This window comes from Cornus florida, unplaced genomic scaffold (genome assembly GCF_030987335.1).
Source record: "Cornus florida cultivar Cherokee Brave unplaced genomic scaffold, ASM3098733v1 CherokeeBrave_3.0.0_Hap2_Chr11, whole genome shotgun sequence".
Taxonomy (NCBI): domain Eukaryota; kingdom Viridiplantae; phylum Streptophyta; class Magnoliopsida; order Cornales; family Cornaceae; genus Cornus; species Cornus florida.
The window spans coordinates 77,595,329-77,616,739 of NW_026775581.1; the positions used below are offsets into that span (position 1 = coordinate 77,595,329).

General features: G+C 35.9%; 1 protein-coding gene and 1 pseudogene across 3 annotated transcripts in view; both read left to right on the forward strand.

Annotated features, from left to right (window-relative positions):
* The first annotated feature begins 3,647 nt into the window (after positions 1-3,647).
* LOC132284366 (small ribosomal subunit protein uS17-like) lies at positions 3,648-7,510 on the forward strand (annotated as a pseudogene).
* Positions 7,511-10,045: 2,535 nt separating this feature from the next.
* LOC132282660 (uncharacterized) overlaps positions 10,046-21,411 on the forward strand; it is a 50,069-nt gene continuing 38,703 nt past the window's right edge. For 2 of the 3 annotated variants that reach the window (XM_059784400.1, XM_059784401.1), the window contains exon 1: positions 10,046-10,577. In XM_059784400.1, coding sequence (XP_059640383.1) covers positions 10,476-10,577 — 102 coding nt within the window. In that variant the 5' untranslated portion in view covers positions 10,046-10,475. The remainder of the gene's footprint in view (positions 10,578-21,411) is intronic. The other variant, XM_059784398.1, reaches the window with a different exon arrangement.

The window sequence follows — 21,411 nt, forward strand, 5'->3', positions numbered from 1 at the left end:
GATGAAAGAGGGATTTAACTTTCAATAGCAGTCGACCGTTAAGTGGGTTGGAGGAAGTTAATTTTCCCCAACGGATAGCAGATCACCCCGGCGGAGGCCCCTATTTGGCTGATACATCCCTAATTCTCTCTATTAATGACAATAGAATAGGACATTGTACATATGCAATCCATTACCTTAACCCATTGCTCACAAAAACCTAATCTTAGCATCATAATACACAAAACTCCCATTCAACTCGATCGTACACTTTGGCCATGTCAAGCTTGAGAGCTAAAAACTTTGAGTTCTTTTTCTTTGCTGATTGAAGTGTGTGAATAAGTTATTGGCCCAAAATAATATTATCATGAATGAAACTATCAGAAACAAAGGTTGTTTGGCTCTCAGAGATGATCGTTGGAAGAAACTTATTTAGGCCATTGTCAAAGACTTAGGTAAAGTTCTGTGTATAACATTACGTAAAACAATGGAACGAAAGTGTGATACTTGTGTGTAGGGCTACAACTTGGGCGGGTTAACCCAGCCCAGCCCAACCCCAACCCAGAAATTTTAAAATCTGGATATACAATTCACAAATCGGGTTCAAAACCCAGACATATTCGGGTTGGGCTCGGGCTCAACCCGAACCTAACCCAAAACCCAAAACCCAAAATTAAATTTTTTTTTTTTTTTTTTCTCTTTCTCTCTCTGCCGCCGTCCCCAACATGAAAAATGGACTCATCCAGCGATGTTGCTTCTTTCCGGTGATGGCGCCTGCCTCCCCGCCGGAGATATGGGTTTCCTCTCCCTCGCTCCGGCGATTTCGCCTGAGGACGGCCGTCTCAGAGATGATATTATCTGTTGGTTTAATCACAGCCATTGGTTGAATCATGGCTTCATTGACTTCAGGTAGCTTGTTGTTGGTGGGTTTGATCTGTGTAGAGATGGGTGGTTTCGGAATGGGTGTCTCGGAGAGCACTTCTTTTACGGTTTCTTCTTCGGGTGGCAGCGGAGGAGGAACTCTGCAGTTGGCATCAGATTCCGGCGAGTGGTGGTGGTGATTTGGAGGAACCACATCTGGGTTTTTAAATAAATAAATAAAATTAACACTGAGATCTAAAAATATATGGGTTTTGAACTTCTGATTCTTGCAGACAGATCTGAAAATATATAGGATTTGAACTTCTGATTCTTGTAGATTTTGTAGTTTGCAGTTGCACAGAGAGAGAGAGAGAGTTGAGAATCAGACCTGCGATTGTGGAGGCTGAAATGATTTGCCCTAAAATTTTGTTGTTTTTTAATAATTATATAATCAAATATATATATCTATATAATATATAGAAATTTCCAAAAAAAAAAATTATTAATTTTAAAAACTCAACCCGTTAATCCGACTCGACCGGCCCAAAAATATTCGGGCTGGGTTTTACTATAACCCATGTTAAATATAATTTGGGCTGGCCCAACCCAACCCAATTCGGGTTGAGGTTGGATTGGGTCTGGGCTGAATTGGGCCTGCCCAACTTGTAGCTCTACTTGTGTGTGATTTTGGATTTTAGATTTTGGGAATAAGAGCAATATTGGTCTAGTTCAAAGGCTTCATAGTACGACCATCCCGGATAAAAGAATTGAGAACTAAGGTTAGATAATTTTTCTATTAGCAAAATTGAATCCTAGTTACAAAAAGTACGTGAATAACATAAAATAACTCTTGACTTGACTTGTAGTAACACTTTGTATAAAACTCACTTTTAATATAATATTGGACATTTGGACATGACTTATGCAAAACAAATATCAATCAAATATGCAATCTTAAAAAAGTGAGGTCCAGTGTGTTACTACCAAATGGAAGGCCCGTCCAATTTCTATTTTTATTTTTTACCAAATACTTCATGTTTTTCTTCTGATATTTTAAAAGCGTTTTGCTTTAAATTCCTAACAAATTTTGTTTTCAAACAAATTATTATTAGTGAAATAATAAATTGAAGATCCGGAAGAGAAATATTTTATTATAAAAAATTTAATTTGCAAAAAAGGAGTATTTCAATTTGGATGTACACTCCCTTTTGTAACAACTAACCAGCTTTTATTTAAATAAATTCAATTAAACGCTATGCTTTTATTTCCTTGTTTGATTATAAATCTCATAAATTGAGTTCAAACTTTAACCGACTTTCTTTAAATCAAGATAAATTACATTCATTTTTTCCAAGGTTTAATAAGTAAAGTACACATTTTTGCCCAATAACATGTCTAACCTTTTATTTTCGACAAATTTGTTGACCAAATTTTATAAAATAACATTTTTGCCCTTATTTTATATAAAACGCAATATAATATATTATTATAATACAAGGGCCTCAAAACTTTTCACACTTAAAAGTCACTCTTAAACCGTCAGCAATCGGGTTTAACCTTTAAGAAAAGTAAAAGTAATAATCGATTTATTCATGTATAATTTGTCCAAATTTAACAAAATATTAGTGTAATTTACCCTTAAATCAATCACACAAGATAAAAGAAAAAAATATGAAAAAAGAAAAGAAAACAAAAAAAACAACAAATCTTCATAATTAAGTTCGCAACCGCCCAGCAAAAAATTATTTTCTATCAAACTAACTCAGACAGTAAAGGCACCTTGCATTGGATAAGGAGACTGAATTAAAACTCTCATTTCTGAAGGGAAGATTGGGTGGTCTTCGAGCCTCAGAAACAAGGGCGGATCTGTCTATGTTTAGGTGGGCTCAAGCCCACTCCAATTTTTTTTTATTTTTATTTTTATTTTTTTTACTATAAGTTATTTTAGTCCAATTAAAAAAAAAATTTTATTATTAATATTAGCTCAATCCATTATCAATTTCTGAATCCACTCTTGCTCATATTTGCTTTAACTTAAAAAAAAAAAATAAAATAAATAAATAAATAAAAAACTATTTACTGAAAATAATAATAATAAAACAAAAAAACATGTTCCTTTTTACTCTGGCATTTTGGCTCACCTATAAATATAAAAGTAATTGCTTTATTTTTGGCTCACATATAAAACTAATTGCTTTTTTCAGACGACAATCATTAATGTGGTGTGACACAAAACGATCAAGTATTGCTTGTTGAGGATCACAGACGGAGCCAACTTGGGCCCGACGGGTCTCAAGCTTGCTCGTCAATATATATATATATATATATATATATATATATATATATATATATATTATTTTATATGTGTGTGTAATTTTTTAATAAAATGCAAAACCACCCCGCGAATAATGTATGAAGTGGGGGGTTTATTAAAAAATTATGGCATTTTATTAAAAAAATTACAAATATTAAAGTGAAAAAAAAATATGAAAAAACAATAGATGTAAGATGACAAAGAACTGTTGACGACAATATATATATATATATAAATTAGGGTTTTGTATATAACATACCCAATTAAATTACGATTCATGGATCTAAATATGATCCAAGGTTATATGATAAGGATTTCAAGTCCAAAATATAAAATTTTTTGTCATTATTGCATCAGTTGCATTTAAAAAAAAATAATAATAATAATAAAAGGGACATTTTGTAGAAAATAAAAGTTCAGAGGGGTTTTTCTACTAAAGGTGAAAGTTGTGAGGGTTTTGTTTAGTTTTCCCTTATTTTATATTTAAACTTCTCAGAGCGACCGTAGTAGCTGAAATTGGGGTTTTTGCCGAGTCTCCTTTGCATATTCTTCTTACAGAGCACAGCTATCAACAATGGCGGAACAGGTGTCCATAATCTCTCTCTATTTTTTACTTTCTCTCTCTACTTTCAATACTCCATTCTCATAGTTGTCTTTGTATTTTGCAGACCGAGAAGGCGTTCTTGAAGCAGCCCAAGGTGTTTCTCTGGTAGAAAATATACACCATTAACTTAGTAAATGCAATTGATTTATGAATTCTTGGGCCTGTTTATGATTCCATTAATAAACTTTTGCAGCTCGAAGAAATCAGGAAAGGGAAAGAGGCCAGGAAAGGGTGGGAATCGGTTCTGGAAGAGCGTTGGTTTGGGGTTCAAGACTCCCAGAGACGCCATTGAAGGTTTACTTCACTTATATTACTCGAGAAATGATTAATAAATGATTCATTTTGATCAATTCTCTCTAGTGATAGTACGTTGTCATTGTGTCTTATCATTAATTAATCATAATTGGGTTGATTTGATTATGTTTAGTTGGTCATTGTTTTTATTCATTTTCAATTACAATTATGCATATGATTTTTGTTTGGTTCTTCTTTATGATGATTCAATTATTTAAATGCATATAAGAGTTGACAAAGTAGTAATCGGTAATTCATTTGTTGGCTGGACTAACATTAGACGCCTATGATTTGAATTATTTTGTTCAAGAAAGATAAAACTTATTCGGATAGAGATTTATTGAGTTTTATGGTTAATGTGACAAATATTACAATTTTTTTCATTCAATTAATCTATATATATATATATTACTTATAAAAAAGAAATATCATTTTTTGGGGGAAAACCCTCAACAAAGCCTATCATAATTACTTTAGTTTTGATAAATTTCTTCATCTCTTGGAAACCACAAGCATGGAGATATTAGGACTCAAAATTCACTTATATGTTTTTTTTTTTGGGTAAATAATTTCACTTCCATGTTCTGTCTGTTATTTTTATGCAAGGTCTGTTTGATAGCAGGATTAAGTACTTAAAAATTAAACAAATTAATCGGTTTTCCATTTAAGAGTGTTTGATAACCCGTTCCAAGTCTCACTCAAAAAAGTAAGTGAATACAAAGATGCTTAGATGTTTTTTGGTAAACTGAAAATTAAGTTTTGAAAATTTTTAAGAACTAATTTAAGTATTGGAATTTTGAGTTCTAATTGTATATTTATATATATTTTTAAAAAATATTTTTATTGTCTGTTTGTATTTTTAATATTCAGTGTTCAATATAAGTGAAAATTTCATCACTTAAAAATTTTACCCCATTCTAAGTGGAATATAATTGTGTAAGTAATATCCAACTTGTGTTATCAAATGTACCTAATTGATAAATACTTAATTTATTCAGAATTAATTACCGAGTTGAGGTATCAAACAACAATTTAGTGATGTAGTGTTTAAATTATCTAACCGGACTATCTTGCCCTCAAATAAACTCTATGTCCCAAGTTATCTGATGCATTGCCCTCTTTTCAACATTCTCTTTCATAAACCTCTTGGCAACACCGCTCTCTCTCTCAAGAAATCTCTCATGCAACTCTTTTAATGCTCGCTATTCTTCTCCCCATGGTAACAATGTCACAGTGCTTTGTGATTCCATCAACTTCAGTTTGAAGGTAGTGTTTATACATTATCATTCTCTTTGATGGGGATTAAAAATCTATCAACCGTATTGCTAAAGTAAATGTCTGATGAGATATTTACATCATCTTATCCTACTGTCCCTGATTACCAAACCCTGCATTATACTCTCTCCAATCCATCAAAATCTCAATATGACCATTCTATGCATTTGAAGGATCCAACTTTGAAAAGGTATTTATTGCAGTCCAAGCAAAAAAGAAGTGGAGTGAAAATATCATTTCTCTATAATCAGGAGGATTTAAATAAGTAGGATTAAATTTGACTCTATGAAATGTAATTTGAGTAGAACTAGAAATACAAGTAGGTATGTGCGGAATATTGAGGGCCAAGAGATACCAAAATACGATTTGTTCGCAAATTGGCTTGATGATGGTGTTAATCATGGAAATAAAGCAGGATGGGTTAAATAAAAGGAGTGTTTTTGGCATATTGTTTTATTGTCTACCTCTACAACTATTGGACCAGCCAAATTTTACTAGACAGAATATTAGGTGTAGAAAAAATGTGAATGTTGAGATGGATGTTTGCAAGACAGAAAAGGATAAACTTAGGAACAAACACATTTGGGAGATGGTTCAAGTAACACTTACTGGACTGTAGATAAAAGAATTATCAAGAAGGTTTGGTTATGTGTACCAAAAGCCAATAATTGCATAAGTTAGGAAAGTGACATGATCCTTATCGAGGGCAAGGGCGAGAAAGACCAAAAGTACCATGTTTTGAGACATTAGATAGAGCGAAATAACGAAACAGGATTATGCAGTCGCCACCTTATTTGGGTAAATGTTTTGTTGATTTGAGAAATTCAAAATCTAATATACTCAGACAGTACCAAATATGTTTTTCAAACAGCCAAAAGGTGTTTAGGAAATACGGAAAGTTCTTGGATGATAATTTCTAACAGGAGTTTTATTCTCATGATAAGAATTGAAATAATCAAAACCGAGTGAAAGCATTCTACAATTTTGAATGGAGCTATGTATAGTTCCTACACTAAACAATTTGGTTACTAGGGATGTTATTTTTTAGGAGAATGAAATTGTAGAGGCTAAAATTCTAATAATATATAAAGTTATTAACAATGAATTAGATTATTGTTGTCAGCTAATTAGGAAAATTATCTATTTTTTTTTGCTTGTTAGTTGGATTTTTGGAAGTTCTTTGACTTTTAGGAGTCCCAGAGTTTCATGGTTCAACAAGCCTCATTGTGTGTATAAATAGTGTGGAAAAAAATTGGTTATAGACGAGTGACAACTGATGAGTAAATACCATTTAGTTATTCATTAGTCATTTTTTCTTGTATGGTGCTTTTTTTTTGGTCGATTGTATCCATGAATGTCCTAATTTATTGTAAATGATAGAGGTTTAGAACTCTAAAATAAGTTCCCACGTTGAGCATTGGTTGGTATTCTAGATTAAGGGCAACCTTCTAAGAAATATTGCATTTTTGTGATCTCCAGGCACTTACATTGATAAGAAATGCCCATTCACTGGCAATGTTTCAATCAGAGGTCGTATACTTGCTGGTACTTGCCACAGTGCCAAGATGATGAGAACTATCACTGTCTGACGCAACTATCTTCATTTCGTCAAGAAATACCAAAGGCAAGAACTTTTCACTTTCGTTAACAGCAGCTGTCTCATTTCCCTCTCTTAGATGAGTATTGATTTTTGTGATAATTTTAGGCATGAGAAGAGGCATTCAAACATTCCAGCTCATATATCCCCATGCTTCCGTGCGAAAGAGGGAGACCATATTATTATTGGCCAGTGCAGGTGAGACCCAAAGCTCGGTGGTCCTCCACGATTATCTTGTAACCTATACTGAAATTGTTTTTAACTGTGAGTAATTTTGTTCCACTTCATAGGCCATTGTCAAAGACAGTAAGGTTCAACGTGTTGAAAGTTGTTCCAGCTGGTTCTTCTGGTGGAGGAAAGAAGGCATTTACGGCAATTTGAGTTTAGTATCTCAATTTCCTTAGTGTCTACTTAGAACATGACATTAGATTATGGCCATGTGAGATTAGTTTCTCAATTTAGCGTCGCATCAGTTTGTGTTACTCCTCTTAGATGACAATTTCATTTTGATTTTGCTCCTAAAGGCTTAAGATTTTGTATGATCTATTTTTGATTTCCATCAAAATGACTGCTTGGATTTCCAATTCCCGTGAGTGATTTAGCTTTTGAGTATGGATGGTTGGAAATTGTTGTCATAGGATTGGTTATTCATCAACTGTAAAGTATGTCTCTTGCTTGTTTTTTGGCCACGCAAATCCAATCGCTCGGTGTTCAAACTAGTTAGTAATTGATAAAGATAGAGCAGTGTTTAAATAAGTCTCTCCTCTCTCAGAGTGTTTAAACAAGTCTCTGTTCTCTCTCTATCTCACACAGACACACACACACACACACAGAGTATCTTGAGTTCAGGGCAACTAGAGAATTCTTGTCTATGCCTATTTGGGATGAGGTTATTGGTTCTCTCTCTCTCTCTCACACACACACACACACACACACACCATCTTGGGGAAAATATTTTTTTGTGTTTTCTGGTGTTTGGTTGTGAAGAAAAAATAAATAAATAAAATTTAACAAAAATAATTTATTCATCAATTTTCGACAAGTTATTTTACATGATCCATCCAACGGACTCGTCCTTAACCTTGATTTAGACTTTTGGATAAAAGAAAATATTTTACCTTTATGTCGAGACAAAATAACATACCGGCATGAAATAGATAATGATCTAGACAATTGAAAATAATATAAAGTTATATTTGGGAGCATTTAATTTGGAAACTTAGTTGTTGCTTGATAAAACTGAAAATTAAGTAAGAAAAAATTTAAGAGTTGAATTTTAAGTGGCTAAAATTTTTAAATGGTAATTAAAAAATAAATAATTTTTTATATGTTTTTTTAATTCTCAGTGATGTTCATGTCACTTTAAATTTTACTCCATTTTAGGTGGGGATTATAATCTTGATATTTAAATTGCACTGTTAAACATACTTAATTAAAGTAAATATCTAATTCATTTAAAATTAAGTGTTGAATTGAGTTATCAAATAATACCTTAACTAAATTTTCTTCATTTTAATTTCAAAAATAAAAATGAAGTTTTATTTCACAAAGGAGTTAGTTTTTGCCAAAGAAACCGTTGTTGAAAGTTGAAACACTGTCGATATAGCAAGCTTGGATAACTTTGGATCAACCATACGTAAGAACTTCAACAATCTCGTACTTGGGACCAACTTGAACAATTCACTTTATTAATGTTGAGTCGATCTCCAAGTATCGTGTTTCATGATCGATTTTTGGTAAGTACAAGTAATTCCTTGAAGGGGATGTGTGATTACCAACTAGAAAGAAAAAAAAAATGTAGAGTCCATTCCGTATGAACCTAGCATTTCGAGAAGAAAACACAAATTATGTGGACATTATTTAGTAGCCTAGTTGGTTGAGCGTCTAGCTTCTCCAATGAGTATGTCCATGTTCGAATTCCTAAAAGAAAAAAAAAAGAAAAAAGAAAGAAAGAGAGAATGAAATCATATGCAACAAAGTAGGTCTTTAATACTTGACTATAATTCTGTGCCTTGCTGGTATCAGTCACCTGTAATAAAAAATAGTGAAAGGATGACACACTTTCACCTATTGACCAATTTTTATATGTTATCTTCAGGATATAAAGGCAAATGCGTTTTGGTACTGTTAACAGTGAAAAAAATACGTTTGATAAAAAAAAAAAAATTTATTTTTTACAGTGTCAAAACATTTCGTAAATAGTGATAAAAAATCAAAACAACAAAATTTAATATTTTTACATTTTTCAGCACTGTAACAATAGGTACTGTAGCAATAAACAGTAAAACCATTTTTATTTTTTTAAATTTCAAAAACATTTTTAAACTAATCATCATATTTTTCAAACTTGCTATATTTTTTTTACTAAATATGTTTTCATATTTATTCTTTCAAAAATTTTATACCAAATGGATGCTATCAAACATACTTTTTATTACTATTCAAAATATTATACAATAAAATACTTATTTTGTTTCGAATTAAAAGAAAAACGCAAAAGCAAAATACATACCAAACATATGTGATTCATTTGGAATTTGTTTCAACTAGTTGAGAACATGGGCCAAAATTCTTATCCTTGAATAGCTGCAATCAAGCATCACTATCCAAGACAAGGATTTTCTTATACTCAACTTGGAAACATGTCTCCCACTATCCAAACAAGGATCATTTGTGGGACCCACTTCCCTCTCCTCCATTCCTACCCATGCCAATATCAATAGCCAGGTGTTAATATGCACTTCAAGATACCAAATTGTCTCAAAGTTAGTTTTTTTCATCCAATAAATACAAACCACGTGCAAAATAATAAATTTCATTCGTCGATTCCAATCTCTACAGTGTTCTGAGAATCACTTGATCTCTAATCAACCTCTTTCTCACGTGCACAAAAGTGCCTTGTGAGTTGTGATGGTACATTGTCTGTGACTATACTGACTTTACCAAAGCACACCAGCTGTAAACACAATCAACGGCTGAAAACACTTCTTCAGATCAATATCGCCAATCAATACATCGAACGGTTCATATTTCTCTAATCCATTACACGCGTCAAGCGCTCAGTGTTTGGTCTGCTCGCCTCGAAGTACACCAACAGATTCTCCCTTTCATCATTGTCTCTCTCTGCAGCTCTCCGCTCTCTCTCAAAGTTTTCTGTGTCTTGTCTTGAAGTTTCGCTCTCACTATACAGTATCGATTAACCATCGACTTTCTCTCTTTAGGTTTCCTCAGCTCTCTATCTATAGTCTATAATACTTCTACTCTGCAACTCTCTCTCTCTCTCTCTATATATATTATATCTACATGTTTTCTGTTTTGCTCTCGTCTTAACTCATTTTTTTTTTCTGTCATTCTCTCTCGACTAATTTGGATAATCTAGGGTTTCTACCTAATCAGATTCGTTCTCGTTCATCTGATCTCTCGCGATTCTGAACTCTGTGAGATGCCCTCTCGATAATCATCAATTGCTTCGAATCGCTGATGAGACTCTGCTATTCGATGATTTCTGTGATTTTGTTCGAGAAAGGGTAGGGGTTTATTGCTTTTCGGATATGGACAACTCTTGGCAGCCAAAATGCAGCTCGGCATGGCAGTCCTCGGCGCCACCAATGGCTTCGTCATCACAGCTTCAGTCGCAGGAGTCTCGGAATCAGGTAATTTGATGATTGTATTTGCTGCTTTTTTTGTTCTTTGGAGCCGTTGATGATGGCATGCATGTATTGTTGTTTGCGGTGGAGCTTGTGAGTCCTTTGATGTTCTGGTGAAATAGCGACATTGTGATATTGGAATGTGGGTCTTGTTTGTTGTATTGTGATATCTGTTGTTTGACGTATCTGCAAGCTGAATTTCTTTATTTGGATTCTGCTAGAGTCTGAAGAACTCATTAAAAGAAAAATCAAAATTTGGGAGGAGGGTTGGCTCTGATCTCCAGAGATGCAATTTTTTTGCAATCCCTGTTATTTTTTGCTTTTCCTTTTCATACCTTCTGCATTGAGCTTGCTTCTTTACTTCAGGGCAGAGAGAATCAGCGATGGGTAAATTCCCAGCTCGAAAATTTTAGATGTTTGAGTCAGATTTAAACCCGCATTGTGGGTGGTAATTTTTAATGCATCTCAAGTGTGGGCAGTGATTGTTTTGGCTTTGTTCCTATGATCGTTTTGGAAAGACAAGTCATATATAAAACTAAACGATTTTGTTAAATTGAATCATAGTGGTTCAAATCATGCTATGAGGTTAGAGAGAAAATGCTATGCTGACAACATATATGCAGGTTCATAATCGTAAATGGATACAGTGTCTTTATTATTATTATTTATTTTTATAAGTATGTATTAGAAAGCGCTCAAAAGGGCAACACATCCCAAGGAACTACAAAATGACAAAAGAAAAAGGGCCTAAAGACTCACAGAGCTCCAAAAATCAACTATCTCATCTAAAGATTTACAATATCTCCCCATGACCCAACAAAAAAGAGAGCAAACTATGAAAAATTTAAAACCTTAAAAGGAGATTCCTCTCTGTCAAAGGATCTCCTATTCCGTTCCTTCCAAATGCACCACCAAACACAAGTGGGAGCCACTCTCTAAAAAAATCGGGCGTGAGGCCCACATGGCAACCTCTTGAAGCATCAATCAATCCTCTCGTAGACCTAGGCATAACACACTCAATGCCAAACAATCCAAGGATAAGACTCCAACAGTCGTGAGCCACACGACAATGCAATAAAAAGTGATCAATTGACTCCCCATTCCGTTTGCACATACCACACCAATTCATAGTAACCTCTCTTCTCTTTCTCAGAATATCTAGCGTCAAGATCTTACCCCAAACTACCGTCGAAACAAAAAAGGCCACTTTGAGAGGAACCTCCGAACGCCACACCGCCTTCCAGGGGAAGTCGGTCCCTGAAAAGTTCTAACATCAAATCTAACCTGGGAAGAGGAACTCAAATGAGATAATCACCATTCAGCTACTGCCTGTATAATAGTTTCAAAAAAGCAGAAGCATCATCCACTTCCCAATACTGAAAATGTCGCAGAATTCGCACATCCCAAGTAAACCTCCCATTATCAACACGGCAACAGTCAGCAACCACGATGTGTCTATTGGCAGCAATCCTGAAGAGCACGGGAAAGGAACAAGCCAAAGGACGGTCTCCACACCAAAAGTCCTCCCAAAAATTGATACTCCTACCGTCTCGAACTCTAAATCCGATGTGTTTAGAAAATTCATCCCAACCCTTCCGTATGAATTTTTAAACGCCAACAACTCCAGCACAAGTAACTGCTCGAGAGGACCACCTGCCTCTCTCCTCTCTAAAGTGGCACGAAATAACTCTTGTCCATAATTTTTGTTGCTCGCTACCAAATCTCCACAATCATTTACCAAGGAGAACCATGTTAAAGGGCAACAACCTCCTAACACCCAAACCTCCCAACTGAAGTGGTCTACACACCTGCTTCCAGAGAACAAGATGATACTTCTGTTCTTATTCCTACTAATCTAACTAATACCCAAAACCAAAATAAAATTATGTGGATGGAACAAAATTGTCAATATTATGAATGTGATGACAATCAATAGCAAATAAAGCTACAAAAAAAGACTAAAATGTGGTTATAGCATGTAATAGTAAACATTTAAACATGTATAAGAGAGATTTGGCAGTCTGATAGAATGAATTAGGTTGTACGACTCCACATATATGTCTATAGCCTTTGTTTTTTTTTTTCTTCTCCAATAAGGAGTATATCATTAAATGGCGCTCAATTGGGGAGCGATGATGTCCCGTGTCGTTAAGGCCTTTTTCTTGAAAAAGGCCGTTAGAGATAACGTCCTATGTCGTTAAGGTTATTGTGTTTGCTGATCTTAGAATCTTGTAGAAGTTAAACCATTGCTTTAGTAACACCTCTTTTAGTTGGTTGTAATGTACCATGGGCCTCCAATCCATTGCCCCATTTTCTACATTCAATTATGTTTAACGAAGCTTTTTCTTTATGAAAACACTGAAGTTTCCGGTATTTTGGCTTGATTCAGGTCAATTGAAAGGGCTTCTATTAGTATGCCATAATCAAGGTGGTTTGAGTTGGTGGACCATTTTTATTTATTTTTTAATTAGTGGTTTCTTAAAATTCAAGATAGTATCAAGTTGTCTTAGGTTTTTACATTGGAATAATCAAAATTTACTGAATATCTTGAGCATTGTTCTTAAATGCGTGCCTAGGCTCAAGGCGCAGGTCTAGCGCCTGTCGTCATCCCAGGCTCACTAATGTTTACTAGGCACGCACCTCTGTTGCGCCTCGTCCTGTTTGTGAGGCGTGCCTCACTAATTTTTTTTTAAAAACCATGATTATTTTATTCCTTAAGCCAAAAAGGATACTTTTGGCAACTTAATAAACAAATAAGAAAGCCCAAGCGTACAAGATAAGAAACTTTTGTTTAAAAGAATAAACAAATAAGAAAGTCCAAGAGTCAAAGTGTCAACCGAACTGAGAGAGAGTGAGACAGTGAGACAAACGACGAAACCACGTCAGTTCTTTCTTCTTCTTCTCTTTCTTCTCCTCTACTCCTCTCTTCTCCTCTACTCCTCTACATTTCTTTCTCTTCGTCTTTTTTTTTTTGGGCTCTGTTTTTGCTCTTCTTTTCTTGTTAAAAGTTTTTTTTTTTTTTTTTTTTTTGTTAACATATTTATTTCTTTTTGTGCTCTGTTTTGCCATTCAAAAAAACAAATTCTGCTTTGCCTTTCAAGAAAACAAATTTGTGCTCTATTTTATGATTGTTGGATGCTTGTTATTGATGGATTTTCTTTTTTATATTTGATATTTATTTTTATAGTATTGATATGACTTATGAGATATGAATGTTTTTATGGTAGTTTAAATTTTCAATTGTGCGCCTTGCGCCTAGGTTCCAAAGAACCTCTAGCGCCTTGGTGCGCCTTGGGCCTTTAATAACACTGATCTTGAGGTTGGAGTATTCAATTACACAAGTGAGTGGGATGTGCGTTTTATGTGTCACTTTCAGGGTTGGGAGTTGGATGATGTCTCTGGTTTGCTGGAGCTTTTATATAGGCAGGAGTTGGATTGTGGAGGGTTGGCTCTCTTGGTTGGATTCTCTCATTTGGGTGTCCTCTCCCCAGGGTAGATTTGATGTCTGCTCTCTGTTTTGCTGTCTTTCCAGTTTTTCAGGGGGTTGACTTCTCGTGGAAGGCGGTTTGGCGTTCGAAGGCTCCTCTCGAAGTGGCTTTCTTTCTTTGGACAATAGTTTGGGGCAAGATCATAACGCTTGATAACTTGAGAAGAAGCAGACATGTTACTGTTAATTGGTGCTGCATTTGCAAAAGGGTTGGGGAGTCAGTTGATCATCTTCTTTTGCATTGCCCCGTGGCTCATGACTGATGGCGCCTTATTTTTGGCTTGTTTGGTGTTTAGTGGATCATGCCTAGGTCTGCGAGAGGTTTGATTGATGCTTGGAGAGGATGCCTTGTGGGGCCCCTCGACCATGATTTTTGGAAGGCGGCACCCTTTTGCATTTGGTGGTGCATTTGGAAGGAGCGGAATAGTAGATCTTTTGATGGATTGGATTGGGCGCTAAGTTTCTTATTGTTAGCTCTCTTTTTTTGTTGGGTTAAGGGGAGAAATTGTAAACCTATCAAGGAGATAGTTGATTTTTTGGGCTCATTGAGCTCTTAGGTCCTTTTGGCTTCGGCCTTTGTGTAGCTCTTGGGATTCCCCTTTTGAACGCCTTCTAATACATTTTTACTAACGAAAAAAAAAAAAAAAATTACAAGTGAGTGAACTACGTGAGGAACAAAGGAGAAAAGTGCCTTCTAAATTTTAAGATATGAGGGAATGTAATGAAAGATGCAGAAATGAAAGCCCTAAAAGAAGCATTCAAGAAGACCATCTTCGTGAATTTGTTGGAACATAAAAGCCCTTTTCAAGAGGTGGTTTTCCTTTGCGTGCAAATGAAAGAGTATATTTATATTGGAACAATCAAGGTTTAGTGAATATCTTGAAGACGAAGTAGCTAGTTACAAATGAGTGAATGGATAAGGAACAAAGGAGGCAACCGCCTTCCTACTTGTAAGATGTAAGGGAATACCATGAAAGATGAGAAATCAAAGCCCTGAAAGAAACATGCTAGAAGACCGTAACCTTAAATCCAGATTTGGTTTTCCTTTGTGTGCAAATAAAAGATTAGATTTGTTTAGCCAATTTCCTTGTTGCCTCAAAAACTTGGAAAGAGGCGTACCCTAATGAAACAATCATGGAAATGCATTCTTAACAAAGGGCCAGCAAGACTAGGCGCTACTGATATGACTTGATCTATGGTATTCCTAACTATGGCCTCAACATTAGGGCATGCTTTCTTGTAAAACCCTACTTTCAAGCCAGCAACACAGAATCATAACCTGCACTATATCGTACTATATTATGATTTTAAAAAATAGCCATATAACTAAACCAATTCATACAATTCTTAAGGGCCTGAGTGGTGTAATGGTAAAAGCTTATGTTGACATGAAGACGCAAGTTCAAGTATGAGAGGAGCAACTTTGTACAGAATAATACTAAAAATTAGATATACAGCAACACGATTTCCTATATCCACTTATCTTTCAGGAGTATATTTATGCACTTGCTTATGATCATGGTTTAAATAGATCGATTTTGTTGGAAAATGCAGGTTACGACAATAAATCCAGCTTACTAATTGTAAAACGTTTAATTACTCAAATTATCAACAGAACCATTTGCTTATTTCTGCTAATGATTCAAAGGGAAGAAACAAGAGCAAGACATTCGTGCTACTCAAATGAGAATGAAGAGATGGACTATAGGCATAAATAGTAGACACATGTAATAATCAACATGTTAGAGAAAGTTCACAAGTGACATCTGTTAGTTATAAAATAAGAGAAATTATGTTTAAATGGTATGGATATATACAATGTAGACCATAAAATGTACCATAAATAGAACGATATTTGTCCAAATAACAGTTAAGAGGTAAAGAGAGAGATCAAAATTAACTTGAGATAAAGTAATTAAAGGACTTCCAATGGGCCAGTGGCCCTGCGGTACCAAACCCCTACTTCTCAAAGGGAGGTCAGGGGTTCAAGCCTCAGTGTAGGAATGAGTGTGTGAGTACCAACGAAAAAAAAAAAAAAAGTAATTAAAGGACCTTAAGAAATTAGACATAATTGGAGACAAAACTTATAATAGAAGAGAATGGAATATAATCATTTTTGTGGCTGACCTCATTTGAATGTGAACAAGGCTAGGGTGATGGTGATGGTGATTATGTGTGGCCCAACCGGTAAATAAAGATTTGAAAATTGTCTCCAAATTGATAAATTTTTTTTTGAAAAGTATTTCCAAATAGACAATTGAATTTCATAATGGAATAATGTGTGATCCATGGATTTACATGCCTTTTTGATATGTGATCTGTTGATTTACATGGCCTCAACCTAATTGTGCTTTAATGCGAATAGAAGTGAGAAAGAGACTATTTTACTCCTAGTCCTGGATGACATATGTCACAATAACGTGACAACACGAAACAAACGCACCCACCATATTGGTTCCTCTGTGGTATCCCATTATGCCACAGAGGAAGCTTCTCGCCTCAACGGCTTGTCCACCCCTATAGTCAAACCTGCCTATCCTATTAATAAACAACACTAACAGAGAAGTATTGGGAGAAATCTGATATATATTCAATGTGTTACAAGAGGGTATATATAGACTTTACAAGAGAGTATCTCTCAGTTAGGTCCTCTATCTAAGGAAACAAATAACAAGTTGAGATATTCATGGTCAATAACTAGTTGAGATATTCATGGTCAACTACTTGATTTGAGGAAGCAAGTAACAACAACTTTGAATAAAAGAAATCTACGTACAACTAGCAAGTGATGTGGTGGAACTGATATTCTGATACTCCCCCTCAAGATGGAGCATGGATGTCGAGAACGCCCATCTTGCGAATGAGTCTTAAGAAAGCATCCTTTCCACTTGGCTTGGTGAATATATCAGCAACTTGAGACGACGAGGGGATGTATCGAGGAGACAATGATTTGTTTTGAATCTTTTCACGCACGAAATGACAGTTGATTTTGATGTGCTTTGTGCGTTCATGAAACACTGGATTGTGAGAGATGTAAATAGCCGCTTGATTGTCACAAAACATGGTCATCGGAGATGTATGTGAAATGCCCAAATCTGCAAGAAGATACTTTAACCATTGAAGTTCACATGCAAGGGTTGCCATTGATCTGTATTCGGCTTCTGCAGAAGATTTAGATACAGTTGGTCGTTTCTTTGTTTTCCATGAGATAGGGCTAGAACCAAGGAAAGTGCAATAACCACTAGTAGATCGGCGAGTGGTGGAGCTGCCGCCCCAGTCAGAATCGCAAAAACCTGTGATGTGGAGAGAGCTAGAAGTTGATAATAGTATACCTTTGTTGAGAGAACCTTTGAGGTAACGAAGCATCCATGTGTGTAGTACGTGGGGATTGCATGAATTGGCTGAGTTGGTTGACGGCATAGGTGATATCCGGTCGTGTGACAGTAAGATAAAGAAGACGACCCACAAGGTGACAATAAATTGTAGGGTCTGGTAATAATGTGCCAGCCTCTGTAGCGAGATTGAGATGTTGTTCCATAGGGAACTCAGAAATCCGACCACCTGTGGTTCCTATATCTAATAAAATGTCGGTGGTATATTTGCGTTGGGTAAGGAAGAGGCCTTTCTTAGAGTGGGCTACTTCGATGCCAAGGAAATATTTTAATCTCCCCAAGTCTTTAATGTAGAACTTCTGTTCTAGAAATTGTTTCAATTTCTGAATAATGTGAGGGGATTATTTCCTGTGATAAGAATGTCATCGACATAAACGAGCATAAATGTGGAATTAGAACCATTAATCTGAGTAAATAAAGAATAGTCAGATTTAGATTGAGTGAACTCTGCATTGATTAATGTTGTAGAGAATTTGGCAAACCATTGCCGAGAAGCCTGTTTGAGTCCATACAAGGATTTATTGAGTCTACATACCAATTGCTCCCCTTGTTTGGTGAATCTTGGTGGTAAAGTTATGTAAACCGTCTCATCTAAGTCTCATCTAAATCCCCTTGTAGGAATGCATTATGGACGTCCAATTGATGAATGGACCACAATTTCATGGTAATCTTGGAAAGAAGCAAGCGAACAGTGACTAATTTAGCCACAGGAGCAAAGGTATCATCATAATCTTGGCCCTTAATCTGATTGTATCCTTTAGCGACCAAACGGGCCTTGTAACGTTCAATGGAACCATCTGAATGATACTTGATCTTAAAAACCCATTTACAGCTTATAGGCTTGTGATGTAAGGGTAAAGGAGCAAGATTCCAGGTATGATTTTTTTCTAATGCTGCAATTTCGGTAGACATTGCATCTCTCCATTGTGGAATTTTGACAGCTTGAGAGAATGATTTTGGTTCAACTGTAGAAGACACTGTAGATAAAAAAGCTCTGTGGGACAAAGAAAAATTAGTGTCGGAAACATAAAAAGTTATAGGATATCGAGTAGAACTTGTAGTTACCTGAGAGTCTGATTGAATGAGATTAGCCGAATGAGGGATAGTGGGGCCAATGAAAATCTTTGAGATGGGGTGGTGGGTGTCTCTCTCTGGATGGCTGAGATAAGTTAGGAACAATGGGTGGTGGTGTTGAAGTTGACTCTGGATTTTCATTGGGTAAGATTGTGGGTTGTGTGGAAGGATGACGACGATGATATACTTGTAATGGTGGAACCTGATAGGGTTGGTTTGCAATAGGGGACTTTGGTATGACTTGGGCAAATGAATTGGAATCTATATGATTAGTAGCTAAATCTGAAACTGCTAGTGGAGAAGGTGCATAATTGAATGTGCCATTGTCAAGAACAGGTAAAGGGTAAACTTGCAAGTTTAATGGAGAGGTCGAGATATCTTGATAAGGAAAAGTGGTCTCATGAAAGATCACATCACGAGATGTGTAAATTTGCTTAGAAACAATATCGAAAATGTGATACCCTTTTTGAGCATGGGGATATCCAACAAAAATACCCGGTTTGCCTCTTTGATCAAATTTATTTTTGATGTTGGTATTACGGCCAAAACATAAGCAACCGAAAATTCGAAGGTTGGTATAACTTGGCGATGTGTGGAACATTATTTCATGTGGTGACTTACCACCTAACAAAGGGGTGGGAATTTTGTTAATTATATAGGCTGCAGTTAAAACAAACTCACACCAAAAAGATAATGGAAGATGGGCCTGGAAACGGATGGCACGTGCAACATTGAGTATGTGACGGTGTTTTCTCTCCACTACACCATTTTGTTGTGGTGTAGCAACTCAAGTGCGTTGATGGATGACTCCGTGGGTGGTAAAAAATTGTTGCATGGTGTGTGATAAGAATTCAGTTCCATTATCAGATCGAAGAATTTGAATATCATTGAAGTGTTCATCTATATCACCAACTTTAGAAATGAGGGAATGAATTTTTGAACTAAATTGAGTACGAACCATGGCAAAAAATGATTGTAAGATTTTTGCAGTTTCAGATTTAACATGCATTAAATATATCCATGTAGCATGACTATAGTCATCAACTATAGTTAAAAAAAAATCTAGCATTAGAATGAGATGGTAGAGAAAATGGCCCCCAGATGTCACAATGAATTATTTGAAATGGTCTACTAGTCTTGATTAAGCTATTTGGAAAACATAAACGAGTTTGCTTAGCTTGCGGGCAGATAATGCAAGTGTTATTATTTGGACAACGAATAAAAGGGAATTGCTTACCTAGCATTTGCAAACGATCAGTAGACGCATGTCCTAATCGACGATGCCATAAATTATTGGTGGTAGAATTTTGAACAGAGCAAACAGAGGCTAATTGAAGGTAACAAAGTCCTTCATGTAGGCGTCTTGATCCAATCTTCCTCTTCGATAACCGGTCCTGAAAAATACAAGAATCGTTAGTGAATGAGATAGAGATGGGTTGGGACTGGACCAATTCACTAACAGAAATCAAATTAAATTGAAAGGTGGGTTCAAAGAGGACATTATCAAGACGCATCGATCGTGAGAGAATGACACTACCAATGTGGGTAATTAAATGATCCGTTCCATCTGGAAGCTTAAGAGTGGAATGCTTGGAACAAATAGTATAGGTTGGAAAAAATGTAATGAGGAACTGACATGATTAGCAGCGCTAGAATTGATGATCCATATAGAATTAGATGAGCATGAAAGAGATAAACCTGTCAAATTTGCTTGTGGTGTGGGGCTACTTGACTCAAGCATGCTCAAGATCTTGTTATATTGTTCGGTGGAGAAAATAGGGGGGTGTGGCTGAATAGTGAGATGTGTCTGCTGAAACTGCATTAGCTTGGATGTTTTTGTTGGGGTATCCATGAAGCTTGTAACATGTACCCCTATGATGTCCCAATCGGTCGCAATGATCGCAAAATGGGCATGGTTTCCCACCACGCTGTTCTTGGTGTGAATTGTTGTTGTGGTCCCTAGAGAATGTGCCATTGTTCTGTGGCTGAAAATTTTGTTGAGTTGTCTTTGCACCCGAAGCTCAGTTGTTAGTTCTATTCTCATTGAATCGAGCACTCAAGGCCGCGGCTTCAGGAACGGGATTGGACAATGCATGTATTTCATGCTACTTCTCTTCTTGCCTGACGAGAGGGTAAATTTTGGCAACACTAGGAAAAGGATCCATCAGTAAAATTTGACTACGGATGGTTGAAAAACAATCACGAAGACCTTGCAAAAATTCCATTGCACGGTCTTCTTGAAGCCGAGTTGCAGTGGCAGATCCATGGCCACAAGTGCAAACGGAAACAGTTGATAAGGAGTTTAATTCATGCCATAGGGATTTAAGTAAAGTAAAATAGACGGATACCGTAGTGTTGTCTTGCTTGAGCGAGGAGATTGATTGCTTGAGTTGGTAGATTTTTGGTGCATTAGTCTGTGAGAATCGATCTCGTAGGTCCTTCCAAATGTCACGAGCAGTATCCGCATAGAGAATACTCCCACGTATCTCCGGTGTAATTGAATTGAGAATCCATGAGGCAACAAGATCGTCAAATCTAGACCACTTGGATTTTTCATTTGGATTAGTAGGGATTTTGATTGAGCCATCTACAAAACCTATTTTATTTTTGGCTCAAAGGGTCCTCGAAATAGATCGTAACCAGATACTGTAGTTGTCACTGGACAACATTGGAGAAACAAGGATAGCTGTGGGGCTATCCGAGTGATGGACAATGAAAGGATCATTTGACCCTTGAAGTTCAGAATTTTGAATGTCTGTTGGATCAACCATTGTGAATGAATTGAAGAATTAAGAAAAGACAGATTGATAGAAAATTCAGAGTTGTGAGCAGAGGTGCTCTGATACCATAATAAACAACACTAACAGAGAAGTATTGGGAGAAATAT